The following is a 17210-nucleotide window of genomic DNA, read 5'->3' as shown; positions in this document are numbered from 1 at the left end:
ATTATATACACATGCAGTTAAGTACAGAATACTGAGGGACAGTGTACCGGGTCACGAGTTACATGTTCCATCAACTTCCTGATTAGTGTGATGGATCCTCACATTGTCCCCATTTAATCTAGGAAAGATACTGCAATCCAAGCATGTGATTTGATGCTACTTAAAGCTCTGTGATACTGTTACGTATTTTCTTTAAAATATCTACATAAAAAACCCCAAAACATTACTGCAAAAGACTTCTATCTACATATAGAAAGGACACAGACTTGATTAGGTGGCTCTTGTTTGACTGTGTCCTTGCAAAGAAATCTGCTAACTTTTCCTTGCCTGTTTTAATAGCATCTGTGTTTTCCTGCCTCACAGGCAATGCAGTGAGAGGCAAGAATCACTTCTCTCAATATTACTTCCATAAAAATTCACAGTGACCAATTCTGAAAGAAAAGAGATCTATTTTTTGTTGTGGTGGTGCTGGGTTTTTTCTCCTTTCTTTAAGTAATTGTGCAATGTAAAATTCATACTACAATTTGCAACTTTGGTAACTTAGAGGAAAAAAGATTTCAAGCTCTTTAGTTAAGGACCAGGTTAGTATGCTGCTTATGCTACGTTCTTTGTTTCTGTGCAAACACATCAGAAAAGGTTCAGCACTCCTCTTGAGGGACTGAAAAATCCCATTACTGATGAGAAGTCGGCTATAATTTGTGAACCTATCTAATTTTCCTTGGTAGCTTTACATGCTTCTATCACCTAGCCTTACTAGATTTTGTACTTCCTGTCTCAGTTCCCAAAAGAAAACCCAGCTGAGCCTCACCAAGTACATCTGAATTCTCAGAAGAGGAAATATTTTATTGATTTAACAGCAACTGTACAATATTACAAACTCAGACACATGAAAAACAATTAGGCAATAGAAAAATGTACAACAGCTTTGGTGTTATACAAAATAATAAAAAAGACTTGACAGCAAGATACATAGTTCATTATGTTCTCACCACAGCCACTTTGTTTCCGACTGTAAGACAGTGACTTACTTCTGATATTCTGTGTGGCCTTTTCCACTTGTGAAAAAACCATCCTATCTTACTACAATAAGAGCTGTTATGAACACCATAAAGTAAGCTCCAAATTTTATAAAAACCATCTTGCCTCTTTGCACTATTGCTTTGTGGCACATTGTCAACAGAACAGCAGTCCAAAATAAAGTGACAACTAGATTTAATAAATTAATATACTTTTTTTTTTAAAGATGTACAATGCACATTCTTTTTAATCCAAGGTTTTAGGGTGTCAGGATACTTCTATTTACACATGTGCAGACCTCAGACAGCATTGATAACATCAGAAAATGCAGATAAGGTAGAGAGCCTTAACTGCTATCTGGATGCTACTAACAGAATCCAAAACAATGCTGAGAGTATTATTGAGATACCCAAAGACTGAAGAGTCTATGAAAAAAAAGACATGTAAAGGCAAAGGGAAGGTCAAGATGTTTAATATGACCATCTATTCTTGTGAAGACTGAGGTGGAGTTGTTGATGTGCCTTGTTTACCAGACTTCCGTTCGTAATTCACAAGTCGCTGCCCAACAAGGTACCTGGGGTTATGGCAAAAACAGCCAGAAGTTAGCAAACGTTAGTACCGTTCTGTAACACAAACCCACCACCCTCTTCACTGCCCAAGCAGCTTTCTTATCTCAGCAAAAGTTACTCTATAAGTAATCTGTCCCCCCTTAACAGTCTTCAACCATTCTTCTCTTTTTCCTCACCATTCAGGAATTTCGTAGTGGAATACAGGGATTACAGGCTTGTGCTTGCACCCTTAGCTTTGGTAGTCCTGCAGTTCAAATCTATATAAACCGAATTAAAGTTTGAAGTGTAGTATGTCTGTATTATTTATATACCCAGCCCCTACGCTGGATGATTCTTTTAAGAGCATCTTTGCAGCATCTGAATCCCTGCCTCTTGAACATCTGGAACAACCCAGCTATACAACAAAATCAAAGTGCTAATGAGGTTTTAAGTTCAAGAAAGAATCTGCCACAATGCAGAACATGCATTCGGCAAGAGAGGCTCAGCTCATGTTTCCAGTGAAAACCACTCTGGTTGAAAAACAAAAAACCTAACAAAGACTTGTATGTTTCTATAATGTATTACATCAAAAATTTAATTAAGCACATTTCTAAACCAGAAATCTCTACTGGCTATCATGACTATGTTTGCTCACTTCCCAAAGTGAGATCATTAAGTTGTACAATCTTCTTGTTATAAGATTTAATAATTTATTATCAAAGTAATTTCCACTTATATTTTCACAGCTCTGTGTACTGTCTACATGCCTTATTTACACAAGCAAGCAACTTGTAACACTAACACAAGTTGCAATTCCAGCCCTGTTCTAACATTTGGCTCAAAACCTGTTTCTCAATGTAACTGCCAGCTATACACACTACAGGAGGCCAGATACCACAGAACATGTTATGAAGGCAAGTGGCAAAGAGTATTTCAATCAGCTGATCAAATTAAAGGTGTTTAAATATAAATTGATCTGCTGAGAGTTTAGTTTTAGTTACAGCTCTTAATATTTCTAGAAACTACTAATTTCACATTTATACCAAACAATGTATAGGTCATTTCCTAACATTTAAGATTCAAATAAGGTTTTAGGTTTGACTCCTTATGTAGTTAGTGGAAAGCAAAATCATTCTAGGGTAACTCAGGACAAAACAAAACAAGCTCATTTATTTGTTTTCAATACAAAAGAAGCCTTGAAACACTTAATGACTGGGGTCCAAAATAACCAACACATAAATTGATTAGGGTGATGAGATAAGGTAGTAAGTGTAACAGAAGAAAAGCTCAGAAACTAAGCAGGATAACCAGAAAAACTAACACTTTATCAGGCATCTAAGTAACACAGAATAATAATTACTGAAGACATCAGAAAACACTACAAGATATGGTAAAGACAAACCTCTAGCAAATCACATTAATAGGATAATTGGACTAATGAGTAAAAAAAGTAAGTTATGCAGAAAAGGTTGGAGAAATGGTTTTATTTCCAGATATGTCATAATTATTATATTCACTTGTCCTTTATGACTACAGAGGGGGAGACAAACAAGCAATCAGCTTTGTAAGTTGGACAGAGTGGAGTGCCCTCAATTCATACAGTCTAGTCCTATGTTTATCTACCTGAGCCACAAAGAAAACATTTGCCTGCAACAGCTTAAACAGGTCTCCCTCAGTTTGTCTAGAAAGCTTCTTAAAATCCCTTATAGCCCTAAATACCTACACCACCTGAATTCAATCTGAAGCTGTTACCACAATTTAAAGTGGAAGAAATAAAAGTCCCATGCTATATACTCACTTGTCATTTTTAATATGTTCGTAAAGGCGCTTGAACTGTCGGACTTGGAAGGAGAGAATTCCCATCAGAACCACCACCATAAGCAGGAAAGGGTAAATCCGTCGCTGAACCAGGTTTTGCATCTCAGCAGTAACTCCTGCAAAAGAGAGGCACAGCCTTCACAATCTCACACTGCTAAACTCACACAGGCATTTCTGCCACTGTACCAGCAGAAATGTCCTTTTTGTTACGCTGTAACTTCAGTAGAAGTGTCGTGAAATCAACAACACATCCATTTATCTCTGAGATCTCACATGACAGCTGCTGTGCTTTTTCATCTAAAGCACCAATGCTGGAAGTTTTCATTTAACACAGTGAAAATTCCATAGTAAAAATCCACAGTAAAAAAAAAAAAAGAATTGGCTTGTGAGGTCTTATTGTCTTCTGGACACCTCGTATCAGAAACAAGTTGAGACTATAAAATCCTGCAATCAAGTGAGGTGTTAAAGAACAAAATGGATTCTTGATGTTAATCTGATGTCAGCATGCAGTTAACATCAGAGTTAGCTAGCAACAATGACAACTGTTGATGAAAAGGCTCATCTCCCCGCTTCTAATAAAATTGTTTCCCTCAGTTATGAGACAGGAAAGTCTGAAAAAAGCCCACCAACATAGCTTACATTTTATTTTAATACTGAAAACCTCAAAACAAACCCTTTTTTCCCCACCTGTTCTATGCTTCCTTTAGAATCTGACAAGTCAAAAAAAGTAGCCCCTGTATGGATAGCTCTTAAAGAGACTAAAATTAAAGGCTGATTGTCCAAAGACGACATGAATTTATCATCCCTTTCCCAAACTAGCTAAATACCCATGTTTCTGTCATTAGGTATTAGGCAGTCCCGTACTCTTGGTGTATTCTGCATTTGTTTTATTTAAAAAGCTTGTCATAATAAGGTATTGCATTTCTTCAAAACACCTAGACATTTAAAATGACACAGGAATCCTTAAGCATTTAAATTTGCTGGCAGAGTAGTGGGATTGGTTTGGGACTGGGTTTTTTATTTTTTCTTTAAATAACTTAGAGCTTGAAGTTCTACGTCCACAGATATATTTACATTGCCCTAAACCATCAGATGGTAAACAGGTACTCTGAATGTATACATACCCAACAGAGGTACAACACCAGAGGCTATGATGTATGGTACACACAGGGAAAGTAACAGAACAGAGATGACAGGTGCTGCCAGTTTTCGGATTATGAAGTGTAAATCAATGTTCCGAATCCCATTTGCATATACCTAAAAGGAACAAGTTAGAAGGAGAATGGATCGATCATGAAAGCCATGCTTTGCACTTACAGTAATAATTAAAAGGTTTTACAAAATTCTCCTTATGAGAGGAAAAGGGTGTTCCCAACTGGAAGAAAACCACGATAGCCACAGGCAAAGGAAAAACTCTGCTAATCTGCATCAGCAGACTTCCAGGAAATAATTTAAATCGTGCCAGGAGAGCATCTTAGTCTGGAGGAGCGTTGGGATTTTATTGGAGGAGTGGAAGGGGCCAGCTGAAAGATTGCTAGAGCTGTGGATGGTGTTTTTGTGGGTGACTTGGGATCACTTGTTGTTAAATTACTGAAAGAGGATCCCGTACACGCTAACAAAACAAATATATCTAATTTGGTAACACAGGCAGAAAATAAGATCCTATTTTGTACTTGGCTGGGCAGCCCAGAGCCTCTGTATGTGGGGTCTTTGCCTGAAGACAGGGCCTTGCCAACGTGCTAGACTGAAGATGGGAAAAGAAAGGCCGATCTCAAATAACTACAACATAAAGCTAGACAATGGCCTGTGTCCCACAGCCTGGCTATAACAATTTATAAGAATGGCTCCAGTGTGTGTGTATAAAACAGGTCCAGGGAGAGCATTCAAAAGAAGGAAGAGCCGTGGTATAACATACTAAGGCTACTTTTCTGCAGTGTGACACCTATAAAATGATCAGTAAGTGGTTTAATAACCAGGACTACACTCATCAAGGAGGCACCTTTCGTACAAAGGTCTGGACAGGCGCCCCAGCCATTACATAGAGTGCAGGGCTGAAAAGTTACCTTTCCACACAAAATATTTCATTGAGGTGACAAGTGTAGAACTTAAAGGTTAAAATTAAGATAAAAACACAGCTGCCAAAGAAAGCAAGAGGCTGTGTGACTTGGAACTGCCTCCTTGCTTGTCAAGATAATGACAGCAATATATTATCTAGTAATAGTCAGAGATGAATGGAAGCACTGTCTTTCATATGCAGTCATCTGTGAATGAGGGAATCTCTACAGCTCTGGAGAAGGCAGATTGTTTTTGGTTTTGAGTGGTAGACATAAATGTTTCCAGTATTTGGACATATGTTCATTCATCTGAAGAAATAGTGAAGCTTCCTGCTTTAATACAAACCTGGTAAAGCTCTATATGTATATATGTATACATGTATATATATGTATACACAGCATTTTCTTGATTTCAGATTTCTAAGGTTTATTATATATGCAGTATATAGAAGTTAAACAGATTCTACAAGACCAGGTTTTTACTCAAATTACTTAGCTACTACAACAGTAACTCCCTTTTCTGACTCACACATTCAAAGAACGTTCAAAATGCATCATATAGATAATTCACGAGTAATTTTTTCCTACCTGTTCAATCACAGTTTTCAGCCACCACTGGGGACCCATCAGTGTTATGGCAGCGATTATTTTGGCATGCAAAACTCCAAGAGCCCAGTCCTAATTTTGGAAAAGGGACTGTTAGCATTAACCTATTTAAATAGTTTTGACAACCAAAAGCTTTTACAGCAACTGACTAATGTTACAAGTGAAAAATAATTTCCTAAGAGAAAGAGGATGCTTGCACACTTAACTGACACCTGTTAAAATACTCAGCTCCCTGGATCCAAGAAAATCAGCTACTATTATTAAACCCGAGTCAAGTGCAAAATAAAAGCTTACTTAAAGCAACAGAATAACGTTCTGATTCAAAATAATTAACACTGGCAACTTTTATCTAGACATGTTATCTAGAAGAGAAACAGGGTACAAAGATGCTCACACAAGTCAGCAAACAGTTTCTTTTTTAATTCTTTTAGAATTTAATTGTTCACAAAACTCTACCCCCTGAGAAAAACTAAATGAAGCCAGGCAATGCTCTTCACAAAAGAATGTCATCCTCTTTGGAGGAAAATTTATGCTTTAGCATATACCAAAATTATTATGGCTTGGAATGAAAAAAAAAAGAACACAATATAACTACAGCCTTTTAGTAAACACAGCACATGAGTCAAGCCTTTCTGGATGACAGATATTTCAGTAAAACCCTCCAAAAATAGAGTGCAAAGTATAAATTGACAAGGCAGAATAAACAGCTACAGAACTTGTAAGACTTATGACATCAGTGGTTAATTAACTTTCTTAAACCAATGGGGAAACGTTGGGGTTTTTTTTTAACAAACAACTTAAAAAGACAGCTTCTGTTAACGTCTATTACCCCAGATACATTAAAAATTTTTAAAAATGATTACAAAAAAGTCAGTGTTCAAGTTGTTTTGTTTTCTCAGGTATATATAACCTTTGTATGACTGCTGTCTTTTGTGAAAAATTGAAATTTTTCTCAATTTCAATAGCTCTTCATTAATTTAGAACAAGTCTCAAATGCCTCTAATCCCATATTTTGAAGAACCTCTGCCACGTTAAAGTATTTCAGTATATTTAATTCCAAACTTTTGAAGAACGTGCAAAATTTAAGTTTTCAGAATCTCTAGCTCTATAAATTCTTCCCAAAAGTGTGGATCATCTACCACCACTGCAATCTTATGATGTTCTGACTTATTAGTCATTTATTTAAACAGACACCTCCCAAGTATACCTGTGTTATAAAATAATGGAATATTCAAATTAGCAGTCAAATTCTTGTTTATATTGTGGTTTTCAAACATTTGGACACTGAAAGTAAATGAAAGCTTATTTGCAGACAGTGTAGGCTAATCACTGTCCCTAGACATTCTCTTGTTATTCAGTAATATGCCTTGTTGATCTTTTGAGTTGCAGTTCCCTCAGGGTTTGAGTTACAAGTTCTTTCATAATTCAGCCTAGGTGATGCAAGCATTTGTCACCCAACCCACTGCTCTTCAATTTCTTCCACCAACTTATGGGAAAAAAGTTTGCATTCCCTTAACTTCAGAGTCTTGACTGAAGAAAAACAAGAGACTGTTGTATTCATGATGTGATATCTCAACCTAAAAACCAGAATGATCCTAAAGCCCATAAAAATGTCATTCACAGCATGTATCAGCACTCAATTAAAAACTTGTATGGAAAAAACCCCATCAGATGAAGTTCTGACAGCAGGCAGAAAGCTTTCCAGAAAGGTCAGACAGAGTATGTACATCTGTGCATAGACAGCTATACCAAACTCTGCACACAACTGCACAGTTATACTACTGAACTGCAGTCCACTTGATCACTGAAATACAAAGATCCTCTGACGTCATCCCACAAAGTTCAGCTTTTCATACTTTAAATTCCTAAGTATATCCTTTTGGTTTAAATAACCCTCACATCCAGACTGGTTGCCTTTTCTCTACCACATAAAGCCATACTTAAGGGAAATGCTCTGAAACACCAAATCAGCATGAAACAAGAACTCCTGTACCCCTTATACTTCTAAGTCAAGAAACCTGTCAAGAAACTTATCAACAGCAGCAGAACACCAGGAGCAACTGACCTGCCAAGGATAGAAGAGAGGTGTTTGATCCAAAGGAACTCTCAAAGGTGCAACAATGACCAGTTCAAACAGAAGACCAAGCAAAAGTGGGACCACACCAGCTAGTAGTATAGCCACTATTAATGTCTTCATTATCTAAAAAAACCCCCAAAACATTTAGTTAGCATGTTTAGCAGAGGATTCTTTAACTTCAAAATGTAAATTAAACATGAGCAGTGAAAATTTTTATTACACCCATAGTTTTGCAATGCAAACTTTCAAGCTTGGATCCTATTCCATGCCCCCCTCTCCAGAGACAATGCTTACTGGTGTCCATACAGTTTTAAACCTTAAAAATCACTTTTGACTGAGTAGAGAATACTATCTTTGCATAATGTATAAGCAGTATATAGATACATACACTTAACATATATACACAAATATGTATTTGTGTGTGCATATATAGTCTATATGTACACATATAACTCTGTATATTGGAAAATTAAAGAATCTCTCAAAAAACTACTGGATTTTCTCCAGTGGAAACCAAACGTTAAAGATTCACTCATTATGAAATATTTCTGATGAAACAATTAAACTCTCCGAATACCACGTCTCAATCTTTCTTTAGTCTAGAACTCTCTTAATTTACATGCATCATCTAGAAACTGGATACAAAACTAGTCTGACCTAATTCACATGATCAGGAGAAGAGACAAAGGACAAGTAGAACATTACATTTTAACTCTGAATAGAACTAAATAGTATAACTAGCTTAAGATTTCCCACATACCCGTAATTTTAATGTAGGAAATGTAGGAATACATTAAATACACACAGATTACTCTTCTGTCTGTAACAGCCCAATAAGCCCACAAGCATGTCCATCACAAGATAACATTTATGCTATGGGTATTCTAAATTACTATACTTCAGCAAGAGACGTAACATAATCCTCAAAACCACGATAAAAACTGGGATACAAATTTCTTGCTGTGGTGAGAATCTAAACGCCTGGTAATAAAAAAGGGATATTTCATTTAAATATTAATTTGAAAGATCCAGCAAATCAAAGATCTTTCTGTAAACATACATTAAGCTACTTTGTAGACACATGCTCATCACTACAATGTCAGCTTTAGTAGGGTTTTTTATTTGATAATGTCAAGTTGCCAACTGAGTAATAGTTAAGCTTCCAGATGGATGTGAACATGTAAATGTATTTTAGGACACATCACATATGGGAAAACATAATGCAACATATTCCTTTTTAAAGGAGGACAGAAAAACATACATGTAAATATATAGGCAAAATTTAGGCTGATTGCTTAACCTTGTGCTAAATTGACTTCAAAGATACAGGTAACCTATGCAATGGAAAGGCAAGCTGCTTTAAAATGCTCTGAAAAGGAAAGCATAGTATACATTACTATGTATATATTACACATTATTAATTAATGAAACAAGGTTTTTTAGTTATTTTTTTTTGATAACTCAGTAAAAACCTTTGTCAAGACTCACCATAAGAGACCATTCTTTGACCTTCTGAAAAATCACTCTACGCCCCTGTGGCATCCAGGCAACCAGCACTGTCACCGCCCGGATAGTCAGCCAACAGACATAAAGCCCACAAGCAGCTGTGTACAGTTCATGGATTTTGGCAGTCCCCGTCCAAAATGACATTAACCATCGGCCAGCAAATACTGAAAACACAAGCACTGTTAATTAAGGAAGGATACCTATTAAAAAAATACTTACTGAAATTTATTGTTAAATATCAATGAACAAACAGCATTCATCATAAACCACTCTCTTGGTACTATACCCACAAGGCAGGAATGTGTAAAGCACTATGTAAATAGTTGCATAGATGATGCCAAATACATGTGCAGAATTCTCCCCCCAAATTTCATTACACCAGCAATGATGTGAACTACAGCAAAAAAAAGCACCAAATACTGCACTATTCAGCACATAAACACTCATCTTCAGAACTGCAAAGTCAATAATGGATTAGTGCATAAGCTTGAATTTAAATCTCACGAGCTATGTTTGGGTTAATGCACTGCCTCACAGTTTAAGATTTACTGATGGTTCTTTCAAAACCTCTCAAAAATAGTAGACTTATTTGCAACATTTCATTTTTAATAGCATTTCTTTGGTTGTATTATAGTTGAACTATTTTATGTATTACTATTAAAACCATCCATAACTGATCTCAACACACTGTTGGCTTTAGGATCGTTAATACAAGGACCTAAAACCAACATGGTACTCCAGTAGCCAGCTTGTGAAATTCAAGGGAGTTTACATGTTAATTTCTTCCAAATTGTTTTAAAATAATCTGTATAATAAAGTGCTTTTGATCTGCTTAATGTACTTATATATATTTACTACAATTTGATGATGTACCACTAAAAATGAGACAAAATTTTCCATGCTTTCTCGTTTTAACTATCAACAATGGTTTCAAAACATCTGTCATTGTTGAGAATGGCAACGTGCTGAGTTGTTTTCTAATCACAGTTTAACAATAATAGACTTACCTGGTAAGGTAAGGCAGATAAGACTAGCAATCAGTAATGTTATGCACATGAAAACAATCAAAAGAAATATCTGAAGGAGGAAAGAAAAAAAGAGAAACAGGTAAGTTACTTGACCAAAGCAAAAAAAAATCCCAACCTCCATCCCATAAAAAGCCATGTCATCCTAGAAAGGCAGCTAGACTGGAACATTCAAATAGCAGCTCATGTTTCACCATGTAAATAAATCAGCGATGTGAGATGTTACCAGCAGTAACACCTCAGGTGTTGTGTATGACTTAAGAGTTCACATCAGTTGTCACAACAGTAAAAATTAACATTGGAATATAGAAAGACTGAAGTTCTTTGTTATGTTACATTAAAAAGTAACCTCTACTTCTGCACTGACTGGCATAACTCTCAATTAACCTTGAAAAGTTTCTAGCTCTGTATGCCAGATAAGCAGGACAACGGTTTTATAAGAAGCAAGACCCTGCTGAGAATGTTCTTCCAGATGCCTTCAGGTTTACGGGACAAGCATCTGACAGCAACAGCTGGTGGCTCCTTGGCTGGGTTTACATCTTAGAGAAGTCTGGGGGTACTGGACTACTTTGAATATTGGAATATCTCATGTGCTATTGAGTTCTGCTTCATTAATCAAAGACACACAGCAAGCAAGCTCACCATGGGAAACCTAACACCTTATCATAGCAAGCAGAGAAAGTTACATCTGTAAGACACATTTTCCTTGATGAGACTTGTGGGGACAAGATAGACCAGTCTCATCTCTACGTCAGGATCTTCAGCACTGCTTAAAGAAAGGAAAATCTTGCAGATTTTTCAATCTGCAAGGATAAAGGATGATCCCACAATAGCCAAATCCTTCCCAGATGAACACCACATACCCTTTTTCATACAGAATAGTCTCTTTAGGGTTAGGGATCCCAAAGCACTGGAGAAGCTTTGGGAGATCCCCACAAGAAAAAAATTATTTAAAAAGGGAATGAGTTGGGAGAATTAGCTAGACTGCATGATAAAACTGATAATGTAAGTAGGATAGTAAGAAAAAAACCCAGATCTTTTAATTTTGAGAACACCAGTATTTATTTATTATTTTTTAAAACTTCAAACCCAATTGTTTTACATGTTTATTTGTAATTGAAATAACATGGAGGATCAGTTCTTACTGCTTGCTCAATCCATATGAACATGACTGAGTTCCAGTAGAAAACTTTCATACATAAAAACACCTGAATATAAACTACCTTCTTCTATGTTCTTACAACCTGGTTGAAATGAAAATAAAAATCAAATAATGAAAGCCTAGAAAAGATCAGTTGTTTACACTGGGGTTTTTCTGTTTGGTTAGTTTTTGCTGGGTTTGAGGGATTCCCCCGCCCCAAATGCTTAAAATCCTAATCTAAGTAATTAAAATATGGTGGTATTTGGTAGTGGAAGTCTGTGCAGGACTTTTTTGTAAGATGAACTTAAAGTAGGGACAAGGTAAATATACCAAAAATGACAACTGAAGCACATACAATGACCCTGAATGAGTCAGTAGTTAAATATCTCAAACAAGTGGAACCAGGAACACAGAATCACATCAGTAACTAACGTGTTTGAGACTCTGCAAGTGCTTTGTCATACCTCTTGATGAAAACAGTGGAAAGAAATTAAGTTAGATCAATTTTCTTTTTATTTCTACATTCTGTAGAAGTCTTCAAAGAACAATTTAAAATGTCTAGACAAAGGTAAGCAAGCAAAACCAACTTCTGACAGCTGAATAAGCAGCTGCTCAGTTGTTATCATCAGTTCAATGTCAGCACCCCAAATTACTGCAAGTTCCTACTATGCAGTGGTCTGAGGGACAGAAGATTCCAGCACTTGTCCTTATACAGAAGCATCCACAAAAATAAAATATCCCATGCAAAGGTAGTTCCAGAAAGGATTTAACGAGTGCCTTGGTTAACACACCCCTTCCTTCAAAGCAGTATGTCCACATTACGTTTGTTACATACTGCCAGGTCACAGTCAGTGAGAATCCAACTTTAATTACCTTAGCAGCACAACAGAGAACTAATTTCAATTAACCTGTCTGTCATCCCATCCCATTTCACACGATCTTGACTCAGTCCAAGGGAAAACATCACAATTATCGTATTTGCTTTTAAAATAACACCGAAGTCTTATCTGAACTTTTAAACATGTTTAACTAATGCCTTCTGCGTATTTCCTGAGTTTTCAACTGGACCAGTTTCCTGTCCCAGCTCAGCATGTGTATGTTTTAGCACAGGCACCCACACTAGGAAGGGAAGAAAGGAGCAGCTGCCACAGAAAGATGACCCTGTTCCTTTCAGCAGTAAGTGTGCAGTTATGCTAGATTACACTGGCCCTCCTCAGAGCATGCTCTGACTCCCTGTTATGATCTAACTGAGGTAGCAGCAGCTGCTATGAGAGGGGCAAACTAATTCTGCTTGCCTAGCCTTTTCATCCATGAGCTGCTTCCTCCCACTCTTTCCTTGACAAGAGTGTTGTAACTCATGCATTCCTGTGGAGAGCCATTTTACAGGCTAAAAACAGTGGAGGGGATTAACTCCTCCTCTTCCCCACAAAAATATCAAACCCAAAATCAACCCAACTTCAGGCATCCAGAAACTCAACAGTTATGAAATCATAAAATATTTCCAAATTTGCTTTCAGTTCTACTGGATTGAGATTTGTAGGAAGAAATAAAGCACAAAGCTTTATTTTGTACTTTGTTAGAAGAATTCCAGTAGTTTCAGCTGTTTAAGGAAACTTCAGAAGCAACATTACACTGTTCTAACTTTAGCCATTGCTTCCATTCTTGAGTTACACCCTGAAACCACAGTAAATGTGCTGTGTTTAAGTTTGTATTTGATTAACTCAGAGTTCTGGCAACAACAGTTTATATTGTTTGACCTATATATATATTATTCTAGAATTTTAAGTATTTGCCAACACCATTTCCTTTCTCATGACAGGGATTTTAGAACTTTTGAGTACTGTAACTCTTTTCTATGTTTACTAAAAATGGAACAGAAGTTCTCAATTTAATTGAATAAAGACAGAAAGTTTAAAATACACTTCAGCTACAAGGCCAAATTATGCCCTTTGAAAGTCACACCTTGTTAGAGACATTCAAACTACCTGCTCACTGGGGGATTATTATATTTCTCTCTTTTACTAACTTTCAGGAAAAATAAAAAAGATATGACCTAATATAGAATAGAAAACACATACAGGATGTATAAATAAAATGGTAATTGCAGGCCTTAAGTTACAGGCTGAAAAAACCCTATGTGAGAATACCTGTGACACTTTCTAGAAAGATGCAAATTGTTCAAACTGTTCCAAACACAAAACAGCATGACCCACCGCTTCAGATAACATGAGGGCCAAATCTTTCTTACAACAAAACCCCCCCAATACCCATTTTTCAAATGTCCTCCCTTTCCTCTTAATGCATGAGATACACCTACCCTGAGCGGGAATTTTAAAGGCCTACGGTAAGGCTGGAACCCCACAGGTCCTCCTTGTTGAAGTATGGCTTGATGGGCTGCGTGAAGACCTTCTCCCACGACTGGAATGGCATTATTGTTGCGAGCATGCTGGTTGTTAGGCTGCTGGTTTGCATTGTTTTCATTCTCTTCCTGGTCACCAAGTAGGTAAGAATGGAGATCCCTGGAAAAATAAAAATCTGAGTTTAATTCTATTTGATATGAATGAGAATCTTACAGAAAAAGACAGGCCTACTCAGAATGAGTTCAAATTGTACAAAACTTAAACAGGAGTACTCAAAACTTATACAGGAGTACTGTCAGAATCTTGACAAGTAAAATACACCGTTTTCTGGTAAGGTATTCAAATGTAATCCTAAACACAGAATTTCTAAGAAAAACACCAGTGTGGATGCAGATTAGAACCGTGGGAATACAGCCACAAATAATGACCACTTTCTCTTTGCTTTGAAAACAACATATGGTATTAAAGTTGACGCATATGCAAGGAAAACTGCATTGATATTTCAGTTCATATGAGCAGGCAGCTTAACTGACAGCTTTTATTTTACTACTACTAAACTCTATTGGAAGCAATTGCCTTCAAACCTAAACCATACAAGGATGATACTGTATTGCTATAGACGTGTTTTCCAAAGTACAGTCAGGCAGAGTCTTTCAAGAAGATTCTAAATTGCTCAAAACCCAAAATCAAGGTTAATTTTTTCTTGACTAATCTGACAAACAACTGGTGAAATAAAGGATACATTCAAGTGCTAGAACTCTGGTAGTCTAAATTAAAGAACCTTAGTTTGTGTAATCATTTACTGTAGCTGACAAAGATAGTTTTGCCCCTCTCTAATGGCTGAACTTTTAACTTTAAGCTGAAGTGAATAGTTTTAAATTGGAGATTTTCATGTTCTACATTTTTCCTTTGCATGCTTTCCTTCTTATAGTAAGAAATGAAAAGAATTTTACTTAGATGACTCATGGAAATGCCCTGCTGATACCTCTAATTTTTTCATATAATAGAAGTTAGCAAGGTATTAGTCACATGTCCATATATTTTATACTAAGCAAATGCTGTAATAATGTATCAAAAATTACTTGTCAAAGACTGGTCCAGAAGTAGGTACAACTTAGAGGAAAGTAATTCCATAAATAGTCATATAGTGATTTCCTCTTGCGTATTTTTCTGCAAAATAGCTATTAAAGCTACTTGGTGGGATAACTCTCTTGAAAGCATGCTGCTTTTCAGTTAAAAGGCTAAGCTGGCCACAATGTTTGCAGTTGATTTTGGCTTTCTGTACTTACAGCAAGTATCCCGCAGTCACAGTCCATGCTCGTACAAGACCTTTCAGCCACTGCCTTGTATGTCCTTGTTCTAGCAAAGCCGGAAGCACCACCTGAAGCAAAAGGAGCTCTAGGGAAAGTTCACTTACTGGAGCGTCACTAGAAACAACGGGAGGAGCAGAAGTCAAACATAAGGAACACCCTGATGGTAGTCTTTTACACTGAATTATATCTTAACACCACCACAATAAAAGAAATACACTGGATGCCAACAGGAACAATCCTCACATTTTTGCAGACATTCTTCCTTATCCAGAGCACAGATTAAATGTGCATGAATCTTTAGACACACAAGAAGTTTCAGAAAAAGTGTTGAGAAAGATGGTATCAGAATGTGATTTGCTTCTATTATTGCTTTTTCAGTGGTTATTTAGAAACAGAAAGATATATCTAGCCTTAAAAAAGAAATCAAATTACACATATTATTTTGTTCCTGAAGAAATGATAGGAATAAGTGTGAAAAATAAGCATGGCAGCAACTTCACTATCAACAGTTTAAAGGGAAAAATGTTTTGAGAGCATATAAAGGCCAAATAGTTATCATTACGGAACTAATTCAAAATGCCTTGTATTTTTCTTTGTAGCTACTTGATCTATCCACATCCTTTATGTCTTTTTGTTCTTCCAGACCAATGAAGTTTAGATTACTTGAAAACAAGCAAAACAACATCCCAAACAATGTCACATTGACAGTCAAAGAGCACAAATATACTTTTTTCCAGTTACAGGGAGACTGACATTTTAAATGCCTTTTAAATTACATGCTTACCTGTAGAGCATCACATTATATGGAAGAAAGTTAGGCAGGAGATACTTGATAATGCGTATAGGAAGCCAGAGCATGAGCAGTACAATTGATCCAAAGACAATCTGCAACAAGGAAGTTACAAGTTAGCCCCAACAGCAGAAACAACCAAACCTAGTTTCTCACCCATCTCTCTGACATGTTTCCTGTGCATGCTGGGTTAGCCTTGGCTAGCAATGAACCAGCTGATTGCTCATTCCCCTCTCCAGCAGAATAGCGAGAAAACAGAATGAAGGCAAGGTGACTTCTGGATTGACAGTTTAATAGAGAAAGCAAAAGCTGTGTGTGCAGACAAAACAAGTATTTCATTCACTACTTCCCATCAGCAGACAGATCATTAACAACGTGCTGTAAACCAGGGCCTCAGCACACGTTAAGGGTTGCTCGGAAGGCAAACACCATAGCTGTGAGCATCTGTGCCTTCCTCCTCTTTTCCCACAACTGTTACTGCTGAGCATGATGTCGCATGGTATGGAATACTCCTTTGGTCAGCTGGGGTCAGCTGTCCCAGGTATACTCCTCCTCCAAACCCTCACCTTATTCACTGGAGGGGTGAGGGAGCCAGGCAGAGAAGGAAAGAGGGAAAGCCTTGACGCTGTGCTATAGCCAAAAATGCCTGTGTGTAAACAACACTGTTTCAGCCACTAATCCAAAGTGCAGAAGAACGTGGGCTGCTATGAAGGAAATGAACTCCAGAGGCAGACCAGCACACTACTATGCCCTCACTAAACAGGGCTGTGGCTGAATGAGCACTGGCTGGCCAGCTGACAGTTAGGGTAATGTCAGTTTTACTTTCTTCCCCCTCCCCCATCACTGTGGTTACTAATTTTGGATTCTTCTCTTTCCTTAGCAGTTGAGTTTCCAAGCAACCTGCAGAAGCCTCAAAAAATTATTTCTATTTCCTCACATTTTAAAGTGGCTGAAA

At 37.0% G+C, this 17210-nt stretch overlaps 1 protein-coding gene across 1 annotated transcript in view; it reads right to left on the bottom strand.

The window, feature by feature from the left end:
* Positions 1-812: 812 nt before the first annotated feature.
* The window catches only part of MARCHF6 (membrane associated ring-CH-type finger 6), a gene marked incomplete at its 5' end in the record, with an annotated part of 48907 nt that continues 32509 nt past the window's right edge, over positions 813-17210 (bottom strand). Inside the window, 10 exons of the mRNA XM_084279924.1 lie at positions 813-1591; positions 3364-3499; positions 4508-4640; positions 6026-6115; positions 8109-8243; positions 9609-9790; positions 10634-10703; positions 14110-14311; positions 15442-15579; positions 16250-16350. Of these exons, the coding sequence (XP_084136050.1) occupies positions 1501-1591; positions 3364-3499; positions 4508-4640; positions 6026-6115; positions 8109-8243; positions 9609-9790; positions 10634-10703; positions 14110-14311; positions 15442-15579; positions 16250-16350 (1278 nt within the window). The 3' untranslated portion in view covers positions 813-1500. The remainder of the gene's footprint in view (positions 1592-3363; positions 3500-4507; positions 4641-6025; positions 6116-8108; positions 8244-9608; positions 9791-10633; positions 10704-14109; positions 14312-15441; positions 15580-16249; positions 16351-17210) is intronic.

The sequence above is a fragment of the Gallinula chloropus genome (genome assembly GCF_964237585.1).
Source record: "Gallinula chloropus genome assembly, chromosome: 2".
Classification (NCBI taxonomy): domain Eukaryota; kingdom Metazoa; phylum Chordata; class Aves; order Gruiformes; family Rallidae; genus Gallinula; species Gallinula chloropus.
Note: the sequence above shows the minus strand (reverse complement) of the source record. Positions and strands in the feature narration are given on the sequence as shown.